General features: G+C 44.7%; 1 protein-coding gene across 1 annotated transcript; it reads left to right on the top strand.

Annotated features, from left to right (window-relative positions):
- The first annotated feature begins 954 nt into the window (after positions 1-954).
- On the top strand, positions 955-23885 carry LOC311421046 (myosin heavy chain, skeletal muscle, adult). Its single transcript, XM_084492570.1, has 38 exons — positions 955-1176; positions 1265-1408; positions 1501-1657; positions 4445-4472; positions 4571-4682; positions 4761-4853; positions 4984-5047; positions 5139-5237; positions 5344-5447; positions 5535-5673; positions 6204-6322; positions 6406-6555; positions 9292-9462; positions 10105-10411; positions 10532-10608; positions 13382-13469; positions 13553-13670; positions 14147-14270; positions 14723-14859; positions 15200-15455; positions 16131-16373; positions 16722-16898; positions 16978-17123; positions 17223-17313; positions 17394-17783; positions 17930-18056; positions 19191-19309; positions 19708-19904; positions 20319-20502; positions 20589-20754; positions 20927-21051; positions 21209-21517; positions 21684-21887; positions 22166-22291; positions 22386-22556; positions 22643-22747; positions 22888-22983; positions 23592-23885. Exons 1-38 carry the CDS (start codon positions 970-972, stop codon positions 23745-23747), a joined length of 5826 nt encoding a protein of 1941 aa, XP_084348696.1. The 5' UTR covers positions 955-969; the 3' UTR covers positions 23748-23885.
- Positions 23886-24261: the final 376 nt, after the last annotated feature.

Raw genomic sequence — 24261 nt, 5'->3', positions numbered from 1 at the left:
GTTACATTTGCCAGACAATGTTTTGCCAAAGAAGGTTTGCCAATTATATTTGACTGAAGGAAAAGGAAACATCCAGAGCATCTGCATACCAGACTCTATAAAAGTCTCTATGGAGTGCTGTGCCCAGTCTCGACAGAAAGTTTCAAGGTAAGTGTATGGCTCCTGTGAAATTCTGGACAAAGCCTATACTTCTTTATTCCATTTAACTTCCTGTAAGTCTTGGATACCTTGCTATGAGATACCATCTCTATTACTAGTGATTTTACCATAGGTTTGAAGCTTTTTTTCTCATCCGTTCATTCATTAGCTTTGGATATATTTTATCTGTGCAACACAAAAAGAGTTGAAATGTTTTGAAACAGCAGTGACTATCTTCCAGACTTTGCCATCAGAATTATCAACAAAATTTATCTGCTTTTAAAAACCAGGGAGTAATCAAACAACTTCAGATTTTGAGGAAACAGAGTAGGCAATCATGATATTTTTGGCTCTAATAGTGCAAGACGAATTGTCCATAGCAAATAAATTTTACACTGAAAAGCCACTATTTGCTATCAGACAAGGAAGTCTTTCAAAGACTTTGAGCTACTGCCTAAACCAACATCATAGACTTATTTCTTCTACAGTATCTGCAATAGCAAAATCCAAATTCATTATAATCTATGAAGAAAAATAACTCTATGTAAATGAACTACGATACCACAGCACTCTAAAACTGTTCTTTACTTTCTTTCATAGCTAGATGTTTAAGGGCTTAATTTTTTAATTTCTGAAAAGAATACGGGTGTTCTTAAACAAGAAAGGGAAGTTTAAATCTAACTATTGAGTTGTTTATACCTACTAAAATATTTGAAGGGATGGAAGTGTGAAAGATTTTCTTTCTTCTACAGAATGCTGTTTACTCACATACTCAATATATCTTCTTTTCTACAGAGTACTCTTCTGCCTGCCTCCTGTGTAAGTGCAGACATGGCTTCTCCAGATGCTGAGATGGCTGCCTTTGGGGAGGCAGCTCCCTACCTCCGAAAGTCAGAAAAGGAAAGAATTGAGGCCCAGAACAAGCCTTTCGATGCCAAGACATCAGTCTTTGTGGTACATCCAAAGGAATCTTTTGTAAAAGGAACAATCCAGAGCAAAGAATCAGGGAAAGTCACTGTCAAGACTGAAGGTGGAGAGGTGAGTGAAAAACAAGGCTGAAAGACACCATTTGATTCCCACTCTGGGCTGTAAGCTGACATACACTGATCTTTCATTTTCTTGGCAGACTCTGACCGTGAAGGAAGATCAAATCTTCTCCATGAACCCTCCCAAGTATGATAAAATTGAGGACATGGCCATGATGACCCACCTCCACGAACCTGCTGTGCTGTACAACCTCAAAGAGCGTTATGCAGCCTGGATGATCTACGTAAGTACCAGCAGCTCTCTTCCTTTGGGTAGCTGGAAGGCCTGCTGTGCCAGGCTGAGTAGAAGCCAACGTGCTGTCTCCCTTCCTCGCAGACCTACTCAGGTCTCTTCTGTGTCACTGTCAACCCCTACAAGTGGCTGCCGGTGTACAACCCAGAGGTGGTGTTGGCCTACCGAGGCAAAAAGCGCCAGGAGGCCCCTCCACACATCTTCTCCATCTCTGACAACGCCTATCAGTTCATGCTGACTGGTGAGAAAATGGCAATTTCTTTATGGAAATTTTTTGTTCTTTGTTGTTGTGGCTGTTTGTTTGTTGCTGTTTTGTTTTTGTTTGTTTTGTTTAGATTTTTTTTTTTTTTTAATCAGTCAGGGTAGAGAAGTAAACCTCTGCATGAATCTTTAATTAATTGTTATTTTAACATTTGTTGGTATTGTGCTTGGGACACAATACTCTCCTAACTTTTTTCTGAAGTCTAATTGATAGCATGTAATCAAGGCCACTGAAAAAAATAACACTGAAGACCAAGTAATGAGACAAATTGGGTCAGATAAAACAAATATTGTCCTCTATTCATTATCTGAATCTCATTTGCTTGTAGTATGGCATGACCCACAAATATGTTCTGACAATTTAAGCAATCTTTCTAAATAGTGTATTATAGATTAAGTTGTTGGTTTTTTTGGCCTCATGAAAACATAGATTAAAAAACCCAAACGCTCATTTCAAGTATTATTCTGATATTTATAGCTTATTGGGAAAGAACAGGAGCCAGGATCTCAGCAAAGTTGCACTTTCCAGAAACAATGATAAAGGTGTCTACAACTTCCTCGTAAGGGGGTGTCGAGAGGCAGGAGACCTTTTCTCCATTAACACCAGTGACAGGACCCGCGGGAACGGGGTTAAGCTGAGGCAGGGGAAATTTAGGCTGGACATCAGGAGGGGGTTCTTCACAGAGAGGGTGGTTGCACACTGGAACAGGCTCCCCAGGGAAGTGGTCACTGCACCGAGCCTGTCTGAATTTAAGAAGAGATTGGACTGTGCACTTAGTCACATGGTCTGAACTTTTGGGTAGATCTGTGCGGTGTCAAGAGTTGGACTTGATGATCCTTAAGGGTCCCTTCCAACTCAGGATATTCTATGATTCTATGATTCTATGATTCTAGGTGTTCATTTCCAATTAGCTGTTAGCTAATACTCCCATATCATGGATTTGGTTCTTCTCATGCATGAAGCTAACTTGACCAGAATGGACTAGAATCCTTGCAGTGAAACTGCAGTTCTCTGAAGAGAATCAAAGATTCATGAATCCACAGTAGTTTTATAAACTACTTTTAAAGAGGGATGTAACTAAACATCACAAAATAATAATTCTGACTGTACTAAATAAATCCCCTGAATAATGGGGGGGGGGGGGGGGGGGGGGAAAGAAAGATTTTTTTCCTCTCCTTTTCCACTTTTTAGCATTGTAACATGAATGACAAGTAATTCATCAATTGAATTCATGAATGGAATTCATGAATGACATGTAATTTAGCATTTTATTTCACACATGCTTTCTTCATTCTTCCTACTGGTTAGTGTCTTTAAAATAAGACTTGCAAAGACAGAAATAAACCAAGAATGAACAGAAATAATCTGAAACAAACAAACAAAAAAAAAACAGCCAAAATTATATAGAAATATTCTTCCCCCCTTTGGAAAGAATTAATTCCTTTGAATTCACCACTGAAAACAAAAAAGAAAATGAAAGGAAAGGAAAGGAAAGGAAAGGAAAGGAAAGGAAAGGAAAGGAAAGGAAAGGAAAGGAAAGGAAAGGAAAGGAAAGGAAAGGAAAGGAAAGGAAAGGAAAGGAAAGGAAAGGAAAGGGAAGGGAAGGGAAGGGAAGGGAAGGGAAGGGAAGGGAAGGGAAGGGAAGGGAAGGGAAGGGAAGGGAAGGGAAGGGAAGGGAAGGGAAGGGAAGGGAAGGGAAGGGAAGGGAAGGGAAGGGAAGGGAAGGGAAGGGAAGGGAAGGGAAGGGAAGGGAAGGGAAGGGAAGGGAAGGGAAGGGAAGGGAAGGGAAGGGAAGGGAAGGGAAGGGAAGGGAAGGGAAGGGAAGGGAAGGGAAGGGAAGGGAAGGGAAGGGTAAAGAGAAGAAAAGAGAAGAAAAGAGAAGAAAAGAGAAGAAAAGAGAAGAAAAGAGAAGAAAAGAGAAGAGAAGAAAAGAGAAGAGAAGAAAAGAGAAGAGAAGAAAAGAGAAGAGAAGAAAAGAAAAGAGAAGAAAAGAAAAGAGAAGAAAAGAAAAGAAAAGAGAAGAAAAGAAAAGAAAAGAAAAGAAAAGAAAAGAAAAGAAAAGAAAAGAAAAGAAAAGAAAAGAAAAGAAAAGAAAAGAAAAGTATAATTAAATCTCTACACTTTTAGAACTTAGAGGTTACTGAGGAAAGAGAAAAATGAAAAAAAAAAAAAAGGATTTTGGTAAGAGGGGAAACAGAATTCTTTTGATGCAGACATTTATTGACTTGAATTGCTTGGTACATGAAAGGGGAAGCTAATTTTGTTAAAGAGATGTGGAAAGAAATTTGAGAATCTTAGATTCTTACACTAAGGACTCCCTGGTGTATAAGCCTATAGTCATACTTTCTGGGAACTTCAAATGACACACAAATACTAGGTGATGTCTTTAAATTCTACAGGGAGTTGTTTCATACTAATATTTTGTTCCAATGTCTATAATACAGACTTCTCTGAGGAACAGAATTTCCTTAAGGGAACCTAACAGGAATACTTACAGCACTATTTATGTCATACTCAATCTAATATAAGAAAAAGTAAAATTTAGAAGAAGATATACCCAGTTTCACTGCCTCAAAAGAGAGTTTAAATGAATACCTAGGAGTTGAAAAAAGCATTGTAAAATTCAACAATGGAGAACAGAAGGTATTTATCTCCCTCAAGCTTCCTGTACATAGTACCTTAGATATCGAAGAGTACTATTTATATTTGTCTTACACTGTGAGTTCTGTATTACTAACAACATCTTTATTTCTGCCTCTTTCACAGACCGTGAGAATCAGTCCATCCTGATCACGTATGTACACACCTGCTAAGGTCAGTTTTGGGGCTGCCCTGTGCCAGGGGACATGCTGCCTGACCACACCCTCTTTGCTTCTCTGTTTGCTTTGACAGTGGAGAATCTGGTGCAGGGAAGACTGTGAACACAAAGCGTGTCATCCAGTACTTTGCAACAATTGCAGCTAGTGGGGAGAAGAAGAAGGAGGATCAGCCTGGAAAAATGCAGGTGAGTCAGGAAGAAAGACTGAACAATCAGCCTATAATTGCAAGTGAAACAAAACACTGAATATTTATTGTCCTGTAGGGAACGCTTGAGGATCAAATCATCAGTGCCAACCCACTGCTGGAGGCATTTGGAAATGCCAAGACTGTGAGGAATGACAACTCCTCGCGCTTTGTGAGTTGATGCTTCATACAAAATCCCTCCCTCCCATTACAAGACAAGTGATGCACCTAGTGGTATTACACGTTAAGAAGATGTCAATAGAATCCATCCAGGCTGAAGTGTTTCTTTTCCCCCTCAACAGGGCAAATTCATCAGAATCCATTTTGGGGCCACAGGCAAACTGGCTTCTGCTGACATTGAAACTTGTAAGTGACATCCTGGCATGATCACATCCCTTCCTAAATTCCTACCTCTGTGTGCTGTCTCATTCCTAGCTCTTTCTTCCTGCTTTGCCAGATCTGCTGGAGAAGTCCAGAGTCACTTTCCAGCTCAAGGCAGAAAGAAGCTACCACATATTTTATCAGATCATGTCCAACAAGAAGCCAGAGCTGATTGGTAGGAAGGATCAATATATCTTTTTGGGGAAGATTGCTGAGCAGCTGTTCCCTCTACTACCTAGCTGAAAGAATTAAGCCTGTGTCCTTCTTCTTCCTGCTTTCAGACATGCTTCTCATTACCACCAACCCATATGATTTCCACTATGTGAGTCAAGGTGAGGTCACTGTTCCCAGTATTGATGACCAGGAGGAGCTCATGGCTACAGATGTGAGTAACACAGAAAAAAGATATCAGCTGTATGTCTTGCAGGGTGACTTACTCAAGACATATTTAATTTGACTGTTTCTACTACAGAGTGCCATTGACATCCTGGGTTTCACTGCTGATGAAAAGACTGCCATCTACAAGCTGACAGGGGCTGTCATGCACTATGGCAACTTGAAGTTCAAGCAGAAACAGCGAGAGGAGCAGGCAGAGCCAGATGGCACAGAAGGTACCAGAAAATTCAGCTAGTGAAAAATTAGGAAAAGCATCCTTGTTTGTTAGCTGTCTAATTGCAGAGGTGCATCCCCAGTCATGGGAAGTACCATTCTCTTATCCAACAGATACTTCTCCAAAGTACCCAGCCTGAAAATTGGTACTTTAGCACAGGGTCTCTCTCACTCAGTTAAACATTCGACCACTATGTCACCATGATGTACTAACAGATTTTTCACCAAATATACCATGTATTCTTTGCTGTGCAGAAATTCAGTTGTCACAGAACAGGAGAGGAAACAGGCTTTTGGAGTGCTTCTGGGAGCTTCTGGATCAAGCTGTTCCTACTCAAGCCATGCCTGTTCTTGCTTTCAAAAAAGTCCAGCATTTGTTTCCATAATCCTTCTTCCTTTCTAGACCTTCTCAGTAAAACCGGACCAATACTTTGCCATTTCTAGAAAAGTGAATATCAGAGCTGCTCACACTGACCAAATTCTTGCCATTGTCCAATGATAAATGCTTTTATCTCTCTCTCTTCCTCTTTAGTGGCTGACAAGGCTGCCTACCTGATGGGCCTGAACTCAGCTGACCTGCTCAAAGCCCTGTGTTACCCTCGAGTGAAGGTTGGGAATGAATTTGTGACAAAAGGTCAAACTGTCGAACAGGTAAATAAAGATGGCTTCAAAAAAGAACGAGCACTCTTCTGCTGCCCTCGAAGGTATGTCCAGTACTTTTTTCTCTGTTCTAGGTGAACAATGCAGTGGGTGCCTTGGCAAAAGCTGTCTTTGAAAAGATGTTCTTGTGGATGGTTATTCGCATCAACCAACAGCTGGATACCAAGCAACCCAGACAGTACTTCATTGGTGTCCTGGACATTGCCGGTTTTGAGATCTTTGATGTGAGTAACGAAGATCTGGCATCATAGTTATGGAAGGGACAGGAAGAGATCATGAGGTCTCAGAAACAGATTTCTTTTTGGAATAGTCAAGGAAAAGGAAGTGCTGTGGGAAACCCCACAGCATGTTTCCTGTGTTGTGAATGCAGTCCTGATACTAGGGCTTCTGTGTGATATCAAAGAAACTCCTGGAGTCTTGATTTGAGGGCAGAGAAATTCCTGGGTGGGACACTGAACAAGTGTCCATTCTGGAGGAGGTGAGAGAGCTGAGACACCTCCATGGTGCAGCAGCTAAGCTTATTGAAGGATCTGCTTTTGCGTAGCACAGTAAAAAGGAACTTTTCCCTGTAGACTGATTTGAATAACAATAATAAGAAGAAAGTCCTGCAAAGACACCTTATTTGTTTGTTTGTTTGTTTGTTTGTTTTACAATAGAAGTCCTGCTAAGGAAATGTATGCCGTTACATAATGGTTATGTGTAGTGTTTCTGGCAGAGTCCTTTGGGAGGCGGTTCTGAAGGGCAGAGGAGTCCAGGAAGGCTGGGCACTCTTCAAAAAGGAATCTTAATGGTGCAGGAGTGGTCTGTCCCCACGTGCCCAAAGACGAGCCGGCATGGAGGAAGACCGGCCTGGCTGAACAGAGAACTGTGGCTTGAGCTTAGGAGAAAAAAGAGGGTTTATAATCTTCGGAAAAGAGGGTGGTCCACTCAGGAGGACTATAAGGATGTTGCGAGGTTGTGCAGGGACAAAATTAGAAAGGCCAAAGCTCATCTGGAGCTCAATCTGGCTACTGTCATTAGAGACAACAAAAAATGTTTTTACAAATACATCAACGCAAAACGGAGGACTAAGGAGAATCTCCATCCTTTACTGGATGTGGGTGAAAACTTAGTGACAAAAGATGAGGAAAAGGCTGAGGAGCTTAATGCCTTCTTTGCCTCAGTCTCTAGCGGCAAAACCAGTTGTTCTCTGGATACCCAGTACCCTGAGCTTTGGAAGGGGATGGGGAGCAGAATGTGGCCCTCACTATCCATGAAGAAATGGATACTCACTATCCATGGTTAGCGACCTGCTACGGCACTTGGATATACACAAGTCGATGGGGCCAGGTGGGATCCACCCGAGGATACTGAGAGAACTGGCGGAGGAGCTGGCCAAGCTGCTTTCCATCATTTCCATCAACAATCCTGGCTATCGGGGGAGGTCCCAGTCAAGTGGCGGCTACCAAATGTGACACCCATCTACAAGAAGGGCCAGAGGGTAGACCCGGGGAACTACAGGCCTGTCAGTTTGACCTCAGTGCCAGGGAAGCTCATGGAGCAGATTATCTTGAGTGTCATCACCTGGCACTTGCAGGGCAACCAGGCAATCAGGCCCAGTCAGCATGGGATTATGAAAGGCAGGTCCTGCTTGACGAACCTGATCTTCTATGACAAACTGACACGCTTCGTGGATGAGGGAAAGGCTGTGGATGTGGTCTACCTTGATTTCAGTAAGGCTTTTGACACTGTTTCTCACAGCATTCTCCTCAAGAAACTGGCTGCTCATGGTTTGGACTGGCTTATGCTTCGTTGGGTTAAAAACTGGCTGGATAGCCGGGCCCAAAGAGTTGTGGTGAATGGAGTCAAATCCAGTTGGAGGCCGGTCACTAGTGGCGTTCCCCAGGGCTCGGTACTTCAGCCGGTCCACTTTAATATCTTTATCGATGATATGGATGAGGGGATCAAGTGCACCCTCAGTAAGTTTGCAGATGACACCAAGTTAGGTGCGTGTGTCGATCTGCTTGAGGGTAGGAAGGCTCTGCAGGAGGATCTGGATAGGCTGGACTGATGGGCTGAGGCCAGCTGTATGAAGTTCAAAGTGGCCAAGTGCCGGGTCCTGCACCTGGGGTGCAACAACCCCAAGCAGCACTACAGGTTGGGAGATGAGTGGTTGGAAAGCTTCCTGGTAGAGAAGGACTTGGGAGTATTGGTTGATAGTTGGCTGAACATGAGCCAGCAGTGTGCTCAGGTGGCCAAGAAGGCCAACAGCATCCTGGCTTGTATAAGAAGCAGTGTGACCAGCAGGTCTAGAGAAGTGATTGTCCCCCTGTACTCGTCTCTGGTGAGGCCGCACCTCGAGTACTGTGTTCAGTTTTGGGCCCCTTGCTACAAGAAAGACATGGAGGTGCTCAAGAGAGTCCAGAGAAGGGTGACAAAGCTGATGAGGGGTCTGGAGAACTAGTCTTATGAGCAGCAGCTGAGGGAGCTGGGCTTGTTCAGCCTGGAGAAGAGGAGCCTCAGGGGCGACCTTATTGCTCTCTATAGGTACCTTAAAGAAGGCTGTAGCGAGGTGGGGGTTGGTCTATTCTCCCATGTGCCTGGTGACAGGACGAGGGGGAATGGGCTAAAGTGGCACCAAGGGTGTTTTAGGTTGTGTATTAGGAAGAACTTCTTTACCGAAAGGGTTGTTAGGCCCATTGGAATGGGCTGCCCAGGAAGTGGTTGAGTCACCGTCCATGGAAGCCTTTAAAAGACGTTTAGGTGATATGGTTTAAATGACGCTTAGTGATATGGTTTAGTGGAGGACTTGTTAGTGTTAGGCCAGAGGTTGGACTAGGTGATCTTGAGGTCTCTTCCAACCTAGACAATTCTGTGATTCTGTACTGGGGAACTTCAAAAAGAATCAGTAGAACACTAACAAAACCCTGTGGTCATTGCTGCCCCTTGAGAACCTATGCAACTTTCCTTGCTTTGAACAGTTCAACAGCTTTGAGCAACTGTGCATCAATTTCACCAATGAGAAACTGCAGCAGTTCTTCAACCATCACATGTTCGTGCTGGAGCAGGAGGAGTATAAAAAGGAAGGAATCGAATGGGAATTCATTGACTTTGGGATGGACCTGGCTGCCTGCATTGAACTCATTGAAAAGGTACCTTTTCCACTCAAGTGTATGATATATTTTGGAATTTTGAGATGTTTCTGAGCCCGATTCAGATGGGAAAGAACTTGGGACCAGACAGTCAGTTTCAGTCAAACAAAGCATTTTGCAGTGAAATTTATCTTAGTGTGGAGCAGAGAAATTAGGAAGGCTAGATATAAATCTTTGTCTCCAGTCCTGCACCACCCTGTCTTCGGGTGTGGAAAAGGTAGACCATACTCCCACCAAAAGAATTCTTTGAAACAAGCTGGAGTCTGTCTCCTTTCCTTTTTCTCCTGAAAATTCAAAGCAGAACTCCACACACCATTTTGGGAAATAAGTGTTGCTTAGTCTGATTTCCCAAGACAACAGGCCTCTTGTAGCTATCTTCCCAATTATATTTCCGTCCAACCCTTCTCCCTCTGCCCATTCTAAACTGAAGTGGAGAGATATTCTTTCCAGTTTAGTGAAGACGGGCTGCTGGAAGACAAGGGCAGGCACAAATAAGCTTCCTGGCTGAGAACCACTCCCAGCCAACTTAGACTCTTATCCAGACTGAGATGCTACCCACAACATACAGGTACTGCTGAACCTCACAGCATATCTCCACACTGATATAGATCTTTCTCTATTACCTCTTTTGCTGTCTTCCAGCCCATGGGCATCTTCTCCATCCTGGAAGAGGAGTGCATGTTCCCCAAAGCAACTGACACCTCTTTCAAGAACAAGCTCTATGACCAGCATCTGGGGAAGTCCAATAATTTCCAGAAGCCCAAGCCTGCCAAAGGCAAGGCCGAGGCCCACTTTTCACTTGTGCACTATGCTGGCACAGTGGACTACAACATCTCTGGCTGGCTTGAGAAGAACAAGGACCCCCTGAATGAAACTGTCATTGGGTTGTACCAGAAATCATCTCTGAAGACACTGGCCTTACTCTTTGCAGCCTATGGTGGTGAAGCTGGTAATCTCTCTACAGTTCATGTTTCATACTTTCATACTGAATATTGATGAACCTCTAAGGCAATATTCTGATTCTGACTTCAGATTAATTTTTATTTTTATTTTTTTTCCAATTTTGAAGAGGCTGCTGGTGGTGGTGGCAAGAAGGGTGGCAAGAAGAAGGGTTCTTCTTTCCAGACAGTCTCAGCTCTTTTCCGTGTAAGTACAGTATTTGTTCTCTGTCCGAAGAAAGAAAGCAATCTCATTATGAATCTGAAAGGTCTTTTTCAGTTTTGGTCTTGTCATGTTTGGCACTTCAGAAGCAAAACCTTAAAATGCCACGAAACCTCTACTATAATGTATGTCTGGTCTTCCTTTCATTTCTGGAGACAGAATGCTATGGTCACCCTCCTGGAACTCCTTAAGTAATTTCTTTAGTCCTTTTTCTCCAAAAAAAAGCTATTTATATTGCATCCTTCATTCTTTTCTTCTAACTGTCTGCCTTCATTTTTCTCTTATCTGCTCTTGGTTCTATAAAATTTGGAAAAGGGTGAAGTTCACCTACTTAGACTGAGAATGAATAATGAATGGGAGGAACTTCTTCAGTATCTCTGTAAGCATCAGAGAACTTTCCCACACTTATTTTTATTATATTATAAAATAAAAGATAATACATCAAGCATCAAAGGAAAAACTAAAAAAAAAAAAAAACTAAAAAATAAAAACAACAAAAAAAAGACAAGATTGTAAGATTCTAGGGCAATTATTAATTTCAATGGAAAAGTGAGTGGATTTTAAATTGCTTTCTAGTTAATGCATTCTGTGGGCAGATTTCAGTTATTTTCAAGGTTTCAACTTGGCTCAGGTTGATATATTTAGTGAGACTGAACTACTCCTAACACCATTATTTATTTAGGTCCCACAACTATTCATTTCCAATTAAAACAAACAAACAAACAAAACCTATTTATCCAAACAAACTAGCCCTGAATGATGTCCCTCGGGGGTCTGGAATGGGACCAGTGCCATTTAATGTCTTTTAGTAAAGACATAATGGAACTGAATGCACCCTCAGTGAGTTTGCAGATGACACCAAGCTGAGTGGTAGAGCTGACACAATAGAAAGAAGGGATGCTATTCAGAAGGATCTGGACAGGTTTGATAAGGGGGTCCACATTAACCTCATGAATTTTAAGAAGGATAGGTGAAAGGTCCTGTAACTGTGTCGAGGTAATCCCAAACATAAATACTGGCTGTGCTATGAGTGGACTGAGAGCAGCCCTGCAGAGGAGGACTAGGGGGTAATCATGGATAAAAAACTGAATATGAACCAGCAGTTGTGCTTTCAGTGCAGAAAGTTGATCATATCCTGGGCTGCATCAAAAGAAGTGTGCTCAGCAGTTCAGGGAATGTGATTCTCCCCCTGTATTCCACCCTTCTCAGACACCACCTGGAATACTGCATCCAGCTCTGGGTCCCCAGACACAGGAAAGATATGGACATGTTATAGCTACACCAGACGAGGGCCACAGAAATTGTTAGAGGCCTGCAACACTTCTGTGAATAGAAGATGAGAGGGTTGGGGTTGTTTTGCCTAGAGAAGAGAGGGCTTCAGGTACGCATTATTGCAGCCATTCAATAATTAATGTGAGCATATAAGATAGATGGAGGGAGAATTTTTACAAGGGCATGTAGAGGACAAGGAGTAATGGTTTTAAACAAAAAGAAAGATTTAGATTAAATGTAAGAAAGCAATTCTTTACTATGAATCATGGAATCATTGAATTATAGAATCATAGTATCATGATATAAAGCCAAGATGCCATTGACCTTCTTGGTCACCTGGGCTCACTGCAAGCTCATGTTCAGGTGAGCACCGACAAACACCCCTAGATCCTTTTCTTCTGCACAGCTTTCGAGCCACTCTCCCCTCGAGCCTGTAGCACTGCATGGGGTTGTTGCAACCAAAGTACAGGACTCAGCACTAAGCTAAGTTGAACCTCATCCCATTGGCCTCTGCCCATTGATCCAACCTGTCCAGGTCCCTCTGCATGGCCTTCCTACCCTCTGGCTGACTGACACTTCGTCCCAGCTTGGTGTTGTCTGCAAACTTACTGAGGGTGCACTCAATTCCCTCATCCAAATCATCAATATAGATGTTAAAGAGGATGGGCCTCAACACTGACCCCTGGGGAACACCACTGATGACCGGTCGCCAGCTGGATTTCACTCTGTTCACCACTATTCTTTGGGCCTGGCCATCCAGACAGTTTTTAGCCCAGCAAGAGATGTAGCTGTCCTAGCCCTCGACTCTCGACTTCCAGTTTCTCCAAGAGTATTTATTATTATTATTATTAGTAGTAGTATTAGTATTAGTATTAGTATTAGTATTAGTATTTCAAATATTTTATTCTTCACAAGTTGCATGGGGGTGGTGGGGCACTGCAACTGGTTGCCCAGAGAAGTTGTGGATACCTGACCCCTGGAATTGTTCACAGAAAGGTTGAATGGGGCTTTCAGCAGCCTGATCTAGTGAGAGATATCCCTGCCATGACAGGGGGTTGGAACTAGATAATCTTTAAGGTCCGTTCCAACCCAAAGCATTCAATGAATATTCTATGAAATCAGCTACCAAAACAAATAATAGTTAGGCTGAGCAAAGAGCCCTGATCATCAGTATCTATAAATTAAAATGTTCAATTATCTTTTGCAAGATATACTATCTGGAAGGAAAACTGTAAGATGGCAGCTGTGTACTTATATGAGGAGATTAAGAAAAAAATAATATTAAAAAATAATATTAATTATTATTCAATGAAGAAACTTTGAAACCAATAAAGCTGGGAGCTTTCAATTTCTGACTTTCCCTTTGGGAGTTCTATAAGGTGTTGTAGAGAAGACAGGTCTGCATCCAGAAACACTCAGTTTGATAAATACACTATTAAGCATGCAGCACTTACAATTAATAATAATTCATCTTATGATCTCACAGGAGAATTTAAACAAGCTAATGGCTAACCTGAGAAGCACTCACCCCCATTTTGTACGCTGCATCATTCCAAATGAAACAAAAACACCAGGTGAGGGGAACCCAACAGCAGGAAAATTTGAGCCAAAGGAGTTCTTCTCCTGTGTGTCAAACAGTAATTATGGTGTTTGTTAGGTGCCATGGAACATGAACTGGTGCTACACCAGCTGCGGTGTAATGGTGTGCTAGAAGGGATCAGGATTTGCAGGAAAGGATTCCCCAGCAGAGTCCTGTATGCTGATTTCAAACAGAGGTAAGAGTGCTCCACCTTTCTGCTCATTTGGACCAAGATACCCTAATGTATATGAAACAGTACACTTTATGTTGGTACTAAGTAGTAATATAGAAATGTTTCACTATCTGTTCATGATGATGTGATGATATTGCTGAGGTTTAGGTTTATCTTGAACTCTGAAATTACAGTAAAAGAAATCTCCATATCCTGTTCTGGAAACATGAACTACCTTCAGGAATTAGACTAATTCAGTAAGGCTGTGGTTTTCGATTGCAGTGGTGGTTTAAACCATGGTTATTTCTTCATGTTCTTGAGGATTATGATTCTCCCAGATTTTGAATTAACAGTATGGAAACGTCACTTACACTGTCCTGAAAGGGTGGGCTGTCCCTAGTACATATGGCCAGTCCGATGTAGCTGAGAAGGCTGTGGGGTTTATTTGCAGTGGTGGTATTGGCAATAGTTGTTTCTTCATGTTCTGTTTTCTCCTACAGGTATAGAGTGCTTAATGCCAGTGCTATTCCAGAGGGACAGTTCATGGACAGCAAGAAGGCTTCAGAGAAGCTCCTTGGGTCCATCGATGTGGACCACACTCAGTACAGATTTGGTCACACCAAGGTAGAAACAAGTCCTGTGCTCAAAGACTATGTACCTCCGCTACACATGACTGAGGTTTTAGAGATTGCTCCGGGCCAGGTCTAGGTAGGATAATAAGGGTCAGGCACTACCCAGTAATTCCTGGATGGATCCATAGCAATGAAAAAGGTCTAACATCAGTCTGCAGGTCATATTACAGTTGACATATTACAGGTTACCACAGCCAGGCAGAGGCATGGGTGAGTCTATGGCTGAATGGGAAACAAGTAGTTCTACAACATGGTTCAGGCAGGGACTGAAGGCGCCTAGAGCTGAGTTTTCAAGAAGTTCCTAGGCCCATGGGAATAGATTTGGGAGGAGAGCTTACATGAGGCTGGTCAAGGCCATTAAGGTCTCTTCCAGAATAAGGAATGCGTCTGTACCTCTGTTCTATCTAACCTGACAGTGATAGGTTGACAATTTCCTTTCTTAAGGTATTCTTCAAAGCTGGGTTGCTGGGACTCCTGGAGGAGATGAGAGATGATAAGCTGGCAGAAATCATCACACGCACGCAGGCCAGGTGCAGAGGTTTCCTAATGAGAGTGGAATATCGTAGAATGGTGGAAAGGAGGTAAATATTCCCATCTATTTAGTTTACTCTATTTAGTTTACTATTATTACTGTTAATAAATAACATGTAAAGAAATTCACGGTGGGGGTGACAGAGCAATGGAACAGGCTGCCCAGGGAGGCTGTGGAGTCTCCTTCTCTGCAGATATTCAAGGCTCATCTGGACTTCTACCTGGGCAATCTGCTCTAGGGAACCTGCTTTGGCAGGGGGGTTGAACCCAATGATCTCTTGAGGTCCCTTCCAATCCCTACAATTCCATGATATTGTGATTCTGTAAAATTAATTGAGTCTAAATTTGTAACACCCAAGGCATGTAATACCTATGCAAATTTTATATCAGGGAGTCCATCTTCTGCATCCAGTACAACGTTCGTGCATTCATGAATGTCAAGCACTGGCCCTGGATGAAGCTGTTCTTCAAAATCAAGCCATTGCTGAAGAGTGCAGAATCTGAGAAGGAGATGGCCAACATGAAAGAAGAGTTTGAGAAAACCAAGGAAGAGCTTGAAAAGTCTGAGGCAAAGAGGAAAGAACTGGAGGAGAAAATGGTGGCCCTGCTGCAAGAAAAAAATGACCTTCAGCTCCAAGTGCAGGCAGTGAGTGTCACTGTTTATTTGTTCCTGAGAAAAAACGTTATACAGACAGATATCATTTTTCACCCAAGAAGAGACTTACAGGAAGCTGACTAAATTACAATTGAAAAAAGTCACACATTCAAAGTTACTCTAAAGTTGAGTAACTGTGAACACTGTCAGGGGCACAACAAGTTCTCTGTCAGTCAGTGAGGATAACTTTAAGTGTTATAGGAGACTCAGCAGCCCTGCTGTCCTCAGAAAAGAGCCAAGTAGTGCTAGCCAACAGGTAATATGCAGCAGACACCTTTGTCTGACTTGAAAGGGAGGCATCTCCATGTGTTCAACTTTCAAAGCTGTCTGCCCATGTAACAGTCTAAAGGCAACACTTAGAAGGACCCACTTCACCTAAACACAGATACACTATAAGGCTAGATTACCTTCACACACACAGATCCTTGGTCTTCAACTTCAGTCAGGAACAAGCAGTTTCTTAACTCCAAGAAAAACACTACTTTCTTCACTGTATTATTCCCACAAATGGAAAAATCTTGGCTACCCAAATATGATGATGATCATGATGACTAAATTTAAAAAAAAAAGTAATAACTATTAAATACTAGGTCTTTGAGAGAAAAAGAAAACACAACAGAAATTTCAAAACGTTATAACCCTCAAAAATCTCTGTCTCCCCATCAGGAAGCAGACAGCTTGGCTGATGCCGAGGAAAGGTGTGACCAGCTCATCAAAACCAAAATCCAACTGGAAGCCAAAATTAAGGAGGTGACAGAACGGGCTGAGGATGAGGAAGAAATCAATGCTGAGCTGACAGCCAAGAAGAGGAAACTGGAGGATGAATGTTCAGAGCTGAAGAAAGATATTGATGACCTGGAGTTAACCTTGGCTAAAGTTGAGAAGGAAAAACATGCCACTGAAAACAAGGTACACACATGGAGAGTCACACAAAGGGAGAAGGGATAGATACCTCCCATATTAGGCTGGCATCCCCCTAGTTTGGGTTAACCTTCCTGGTTCTCTCCCTCCAAGATTCTTGCACACCCCCATCCTCCTTACTGGCAGTGAAGTATGAGAAGCTAAAAAGTCCTTGACTTGGTGCAAACACTGCCCAGAAACAACATAAACCAGTGTGTTATCAACATTATTCTCATCCTAGATCTGAAATACAACACCATAAGAGCTAGGAAATGAACGCTCTCCTGGCTGAAACCAGGACACTGCACCAGCAGTCAAGTTTTTGACTGAATATTAAATATTTTGTCCACTATATAGGTGAAAAACCTCACAGAGGAGATGGCATCCCTGGATGAGACCATTGCCAAACTGACAAAAGAGAAGAAAGCCCTCCAAGAGGCCCACCAGCAGACACTGGATGACCTGCAGGCCGAAGAGGACAAAGTCAATACATTGACCAAAGCTAAAACCAAGCTGGAGCAGCAAGTGGATGATGTAAGCACATGTGCCTCCAGCGAGACAGGACAGGTATGGAGTTCAACCTGCCTGGCATTAATGGTGTTGTTGTGTTTAGCTGGAAGGGTCCCTGGAGCAAGAGAAGAAACTGCGCATGGACCTTGAAAGGGCTAAGAGGAAACTTGAGGGAGACCTGAAGCTGTCCCATGATAGCATACTGGATTTGGAAAATGATAAGCAGCAGCTGGATGAGAAACTGAAGAAGTAAGTGTGGTTGTGAGACACCTGAGTGTGGGTCAGGTGCATTTATTAGGTAGTTTTATTTGGATGTTAACGCTGTGTTTCTGTATGCTTTGTGCAAAGGAAAGACTTTGAAATCAGCCAGATCCAGAGCAAAATTGAAGATGAGCAAGCCCTGGGTATGCAATTGCAGAAGAAGATCAAGGAGCTGCAGGCAAGACTCTGGTCCTTCCCTTCAGCCCTTCAGAAGGACATCTGAGGGCACGGGTATGAGGGGTCTTGCATTTTCCCCAGGCCCGTATCGAGGAACTGGAGGAGGAAATTGAGGCAGAGCGAACCTCTCGGGCAAAAGCAGAGAAGCACCGTGCTGACCTCTCCAGGGAGCTGGAGGAGATCAGCGAGCGCCTGGAAGAAGCAGGTGGGGCTACAGCAGCTCAGGTTGAGATGAACAAGAAGCGTGAGGCAGAATTTCAGAAGATGCGCCGCGACCTCGAAGAGGCCACGCTGCAGCACGAAGCCACAGCTGCCGCCCTGCGGAAGAAGCACGCAGACAGCACAGCTGAGCTTGGGGAGCAGATCGACAACCTGCAACGAGTCAAGCAGAAGCTGGAGAAGGAGAAGAGTGAGCTGAAGATGGAGATAGATGACTTGGCCAGTAACATGGAGTCTGTCTCCAAAGCCAAGGTAAAGAATTGCAGTAGAATTCACAGGGCCAAGGTACAGCACATAGCCTGAATCTACTAGTCACACTCTCCTATAGGAATCCTGCTGTGAGAATTAGACAGAGTCCAGGAGTTCATTTCCTCTCCTTCCTTGTTTTTGATACCTAGTCAAATCTGGAGAAGATGTGCCGCACTCTGGAAGACCAGCTGAGTGAGATTAAAACTAAGGAGGAGCAGAATCAGCGCATGATCAATGACCTCAATACTCAGAGAGCTCGTCTGCAGACAGAAACAGGTGAGACATCCTCAGTCCTGAGGTGCAATGGCAGAACCTGCAAATCAGGAGGATACGCCATGGTGCAAAGCAAGAATTGGGCTAACGGCTCAAAGCAACCAGGGCCAGATTACAGTGTTCTCCAGGGCTAAGTATTGGGGACGGCTTTGTTTAACATTTTGATCAACAGTCTTGGTTGAGGGGACTGAGTGCATGCTCAGTTATTTTGCAGACAGCACCAAGTTGGACAGGAATGTTGATCTGCTTGAGGATAGGAAGGCTCTGCAGAGCGATCTGGGTAGGCTAGATCAATGGGCTGCAACCAATTGTGTGGTATTCAACAAAGCTACGTGCCGGGTGCTGCATTTGGGTCACAACTACCAAGTGCAGCAATATAGGCTTGGGGAAGAGTGTCTGGAAAGCTGCTCAGCAGAAAAGGATCTGGGGATGCTTGTCCACAGCTGGCTTACCATGAGCCAGCAGTGTGCCCAGATGGGCACCAATGTCATCCTGCCCTGTATCAGAAACAGTGTGGCCAGCAGGTCTAGGGAAGCAATTGTCCCTGTGTATTTGGCACTGGTGAGACCACACCTCAGATACTGTGTTCAGATTTGGGCCACTCGCTACAAAGAACATACTGAGCTCCTGGAAAATGTTTAGGGAAGAGCAAAGAAGCTGGTGAAGGGACTGGAAAACAAGACATGCAAGACATGTGAGGAGCAGCTGAGGGAACTGGGTTTGGTTAGTCTTGAGAAAAGAGGGATGAGGGGAGACCTCACGGCTTTCTACAACTACCTGAAAGTTGGTTGTAGCAACGTGGGTGCTGGTTTCTTTCCTCAGATGACAAGTGACAGGACATGAGGAAATAGCATCAAGTTGCATCAGGGGAGGTTTAGATTAGAAGACAGGAGGAATTTCTTTGTGGAAGGAGTGGTTAGGCACTGGAACAGGCTGCCTAGGGAAGTAGTAGAGTCTCCATTCCTGGAGGTGTTCAAGAGATGAATGGATGTGATGCTCAGAAAAATGTTTAGTGGTGAACTTGGTAGTATAGTGTTACAGCATGGTTGGACTTGCTGATCTGTTGGGTCTTTCTAAATGATTCTATGATTCTACTGTTAGTGTAACTTTATTTATTTGTGTATTTTCACTTGCCAGGTGAATATTCACGCCAGGTGGAAGAAAAGGATGCTTTGATTTCTCAGCTGTCTAGGGGCAAGCAGGGATTTACCCAACAGATTGAGGAACTGAAGAGACATCTAGAGGAAGAAATAAAGGTCTGGAAGTACCCTACTTCCTGCAAGCCACATCACCCAGAAATGCATGAGTTATACTCATCACAACATACAGAGAAGGAACCATAGTGATTTGGATGCTAGAGGAAGTCATCCACAAGCCCTTAATGAGATTCTGATGCCCTCCAAGACAGTATGGACACAGATCTGTAGGCACATTTACAGAAACAAGAGATCAGTGTCCCCTGGCCACCTTTCACTAACGCATCCTAATCCTCTAGCACTCGTTTATGAGGGATGCATCATCTCCCAGCTATACGTTTTTCTCATCAGAGTTTACCCGCCCTTTCCCTGGGGCAGTTCTCCTGTGCATGACAATTTAATCGTCAAGATTCATCTCAAGATGTGCGTCCAGGTTGCTAATCCCAGTGTCCCCACAGGCCAAGAATGCCCTAGCCCACGCTGTGCAATCTGCTCGCCACGACTGTGACTTGCTCCGGGAACAATATGAGGAGGAGCAGGAAGCCAAGGGTGAGCTGCAGCGTGCCCTGTCCAAAGCCAACAGTGAAGTAGCCCAGTGGAGAACCAAATATGAGACGGACGCTATTCAGCGCACGGAGGAGCTGGAGGAGGCCAAGTATGTGGGAAGTGGGATGTTGATTGGGTAGAGAAGACTGAGACTGGTAAGGGTATTTGGAAGGAGTCTTTGAAGATGGGTCAAGATAGGAATGGGATGAAGGCACCAATATACTCTCTTTGTGGTAGAGGGCAGAGAGGGAGAAAGATGAAAAGCGTGCTGTGGAAAAAGTTCAGACTGGAAGGACAACCTTACCCTTAGGGAGTTAGAAGAGCTAAGGCAGTCTGAATACTCAGTTGGTGCTAGGGCAGAGATGCGATAGGCCCTTTAGGTGGCATGCTGCCTTGGACAGAATAAATACTGTGGACAGCTCAAGGCACTAAGTCCCCTAAGCAGGCAAGTGCCCTCTTGTGAATCTTACAAAATTGGCTACCCTTTACTCTCTAACCTGAAGCTGTGATCATCTCCTCCCAGGAAGAAGCTGGCACAGCGCCTGCAGGATGCAGAGGAACACGTTGAAGCTGTCAACGCCAAATGTGCTTCCCTGGAAAAGACAAAGCAGAGGCTGCAGAACGAGGTGGAAGACCTGATGATTGATGTGGAGCGAACGAATGCTGCCTGCGCAGCTCTGGACAAGAAGCAGAAGAACTTTGACAAGGTATTCTGGCCTCTGGCCCTGTGCTTCCTGGGCAGGGCATCTCCTCACAATCATCACATCCATACTCACACCCTGTTGCTCCTCAGATCCTGGCAGAGTGGAAGCAGAAGTACGAGGAAACACAGGCTGAGCTGGAAGCTTCCCAGAAGGAGTCTCGCTCTCTCAGCACGGAGCTGTTTAAGATGAAGAATGCCTATGAGGAGTCCCTGGACCACCTGGAAACGCTGAAGCGTGAGAACAAGAACTTGCAGCGTAAGTCCCTAGCCCTCTGCTGCTGGCCAGGCTTTCCCCCAAGCTTGTCTACCCACCACTCCACACGGGTGAGTGCCCGCAGTGATGAGAAGAGACCTGTCAGCCTGGTGCGTCAGGGCCTTTCCCTTTATGCCCTATGTCTGACCATGCCTTGTTTCACCCTTCCCTACAGAGGAGATTTCTGACCTCACGGAGCAGATTGCAGAGGGAGGAAAGGCGATCCACGAGCTGGAGAAAGTCAAGAAGCAGATTGAGCAGGAGAAATCTGAAATCCAAGCATCCCTGGAGGAAGCTGAGGTACACAGTGCTAATGAATGGTGTCCAGACTGAAAGAATGGGAGCAGAAATCTGCAGATGTGGCAAGAAAGACAAACTGTATTTCATGCGGTATTGTATTAGAGATTACTTAGAAAGCAAGCCATAGTTTACTCACAGTTCCTACTAACTTGTCCAGGCCTCCCTAGAACACGAAGAGGGGAAAATCCTGCGCCTCCAGCTGGAGCTCAACCAGGTCAAGTCTGAGATTGACAGGAAGATCGCAGAGAAAGATGAGGAAATCGACCAGCTGAAGAGAAATCACCTCAGAATTGTGGAGTCCATGCAAAGCACCCTGGATGCTGAGATCAGGAGCAGGAACGAAGCCCTGCGGCTGAAGAAGAAGATGGAGGGAGACCTGAATGAAATGGAGATCCAGCTGAGCCATGCCAACCGTGTGGCTGCAGAGGCACAAAAGAACCTGAGAAACACACAGGCAGTGCTAAAGGTATAAAGCAAAGTATGTGCACGTAGGCATCTATCTTGCCTCATGTTACACCAACATTGTAATTGTACAAATAATTTATTAAAAGAGCAGGAAATGTCTCTGATGTCTCTGTCCAACAGTGCTGCAGTGATCAGCCACCTCATAATCTCTCTTTCCTCTCTTACAGGATACTCAAATACACTTGGACGATGCTCTCAGGACGCAGGAAGACCTGAAGGAACAGGTGGCCATGGTGGAGCGCAGAGCAAACCTCTTACAGGCTGAAGTTGAGGAGCTGCGGGCAGCCCTGGAGCAGACAGAGCGGTCAAGGAAAGTGGCTGAGCAGGAGCTTCTGGATGCAAGCGAGCGTGTGCAGCTCCTCCATACCCAGGTCAGATACTTTGCTGGATATGAATCCCGCCCACAGGAGATAACATAGAACGAGATTGCTATGTGTCTTGCTTGTTGCTATGCATCTTGCTGTGTACGTATTTGAAGAGCAAAGCTGTGACATGACCAGTCCAGCCAGGCACCCATGTCTGGTTTGCCGCTAGGGCTCTAAAGAGGACCTTTGAATTAAATACTTTCATAAACGTTACTCTCACTCTCAACTCTTGATGTGGAGGTGTTAGATCTGACAGTACAAATCCTATCCTTCCTGTTACACAGAACACCAGCTTGATCAACACCAAGAAGAAGCTGGAAACAGACATCGTGCAAATTCAGGGTGAAATGGAGGAGACAATCCAGGAAGCCCGCAATGCTGAAGAGAAGGCCAAGAAGGCCATCACAGATGTGAGTTGGGGAACTCTGTCACTGAGGATGGTGGATGTATCCTCCCCCAAAATATCTTTGGCCCCACCCTGGCTTTGCTGCTTTGCCTCTCCAGGCAGCCATGATGGCAGAGGAGCTGAAGAAGGAGCAGGACACCAGTGCCCACCTAGAGAGAATGAAGAAGAACCTGGACGTGACGGTGAAAGACCTGCAGCACCGTCTGGATGAGGCTGAGCAGCTGGCACTGAAGGGAGGCAAGAAGCAACTCCAGAAGCTGGAGGCCAGGGTGCGTAGGGCTGGTATTTGTGCACAAGGGAGCATGTCATGAAGGGAGCCACCTGGAAAGCTCCAAACATGAGCTTCTCATTGCAGGTGCGGGAGCTGGAAGGGGAGGTAGATGCTGAGCAGAAGCGCAGTGCTGAAGCCGTGAAGGGTGTGCGCAAGTACGAGAGGAGGGTGAAGGAGCTGACCTACCAGGTAAGGCAAGAGGCATCTTTGTGCTGACACACCCTTCTCACGGAAAGCCAAAGCATTTTTCCATGAACTCCAAGAACACGTGTTTTCTGGTGGTGTGGGGAAACCAACTCTCTCTCTTTCCTTCTTACCAACCACTGTAGTCTGAGGAAGACCGCAAGAACATTCTCAGGCTCCAGGATCTGGTGGACAAGCTGCAGATGAAGGTGAAATCCTACAAGAGACAAGCTGAGGAGGCTGTAAGTATTGCTTGGAGAATGGCCATGCGCACCCTTCCGTCGGAGCAGCACACTCATTGAGATGAGCACGAATACAAGGAAAGAGGCATGAAAGTAACTCCAAAGACATAACAGTCTTGACCATGTGGTTCTTTCCCGTGTCAGCAGGCCTCGCCTTCTTCTGGGCATGCTGCACTCAGGGATGAACCAAGGGTTATCCTGCCACCTGTTTGATTCAGGAAGTCAGACCAAAATTCCCAAGGGCCTCGTCCATTGACTGAGAAGCTCATGAATCTCTGACGCTGGTAACAGCACAGGGTTTCTGAGTCTTTCTCAACCTAATAAACCACATGGAAAATTGGGCACCGAGTAGTGGGAGAATAAGCACACAAAATGAGAAGACCACGTGACAAAATTGCTCCTCAAGAGTGACACGATACCGGTGCAGTTTGTCACAGTGAGGTCCTCAATAAGGGAGGATGATGAGGTCTTTGAGAGGGTTCTGGGTCAGCAGTGGTAGATAGGAGACGGGAGGCCTGTGCTTCACCACAGCCCTTCGAGGCCCAGGCACATGAGGAGTGAAACCCCTGCCCCAGGCTCCTCACCACCAAGTCCCTCTCCCCACACAGGAGGAGCTGTCCAATGTCAACCTCTCCAAATTCCGCAAGATCCAGCACGAGCTTGAGGAAGCCGAGGAGCGGGCTGACATTGCAGAGTCACAGGTCAACAAGCTCCGAGCAAAGAGCCGGGAGTTTCACGGCAAGAAGATAGAAGAGGAAGAGTGAAGATGTCACGTGGCAGCAAAGTGGCCTGAGGGGTGCACAAAATGTGAACCCTCTGTCACTTTTTCCATAACTGGGATTTGTAGCCCCCTGCATACATAGGGAATAAAGTCTGTAGATTACTTCACATGGTCACCATGAGCATTAGCTCTCATCTGCTTCTCTTTTTACTGGTTAGGTCTCTGTCATCATTTGTTTTTGGGCACAGCTTTGGTTATAGCCTCTGTATACCAACATCACGGTACAGCTTTCTGTCACCTGCTTCCCAATGGCTCATCCCTTCTATATCACTTAGTGACTGGGGCAAGATTGCAAGTGGCAATTCAAAGGCAGAGAAATCACAATAGTAGTTCCTGATAGTTACTCCTTCCAGTTCGGCCTACTTACGGTTTAGTCCCAAACCTCTGGTGTTATGTTTGCCCATACAGCACCTCAATTGCCTTCCAGTTTTGCAGCAAGCAACATAACAGTTAACCTAGACAATGTCAGGTTTGAACTGCTCTTTTAGCTGGCCACT

This window comes from Aythya ferina, assembly GCF_964211825.1.
Source record: "Aythya ferina genome assembly, chromosome: 18".
Taxonomy (NCBI): Eukaryota; Metazoa; Chordata; class Aves; order Anseriformes; family Anatidae; genus Aythya; species Aythya ferina.
The sequence above is the reverse complement of the archived record's forward strand: the minus strand, read 5'-3'. Positions and strand labels throughout refer to the sequence as shown.

Coding starts and splice junctions, on each gene's coding strand:
- LOC311421046 (XM_084492570.1), top strand. CDS start 970: ATGGCTTCTCCAGATGCTGAGATGGCTGCCTTTGGGGAGGCAGCTCCC. Junction 22,292..22,385: donor CCAAGAAGGCCATCACAGAT/GTGAGTTGGGGA, acceptor TTGCCTCTCCAG/GCAGCCATGATGGCAGAGGA. Junction 22,748..22,887: donor TGAAGGAGCTGACCTACCAG/GTAAGGCAAGAG, acceptor CAACCACTGTAG/TCTGAGGAAGACCGCAAGAA.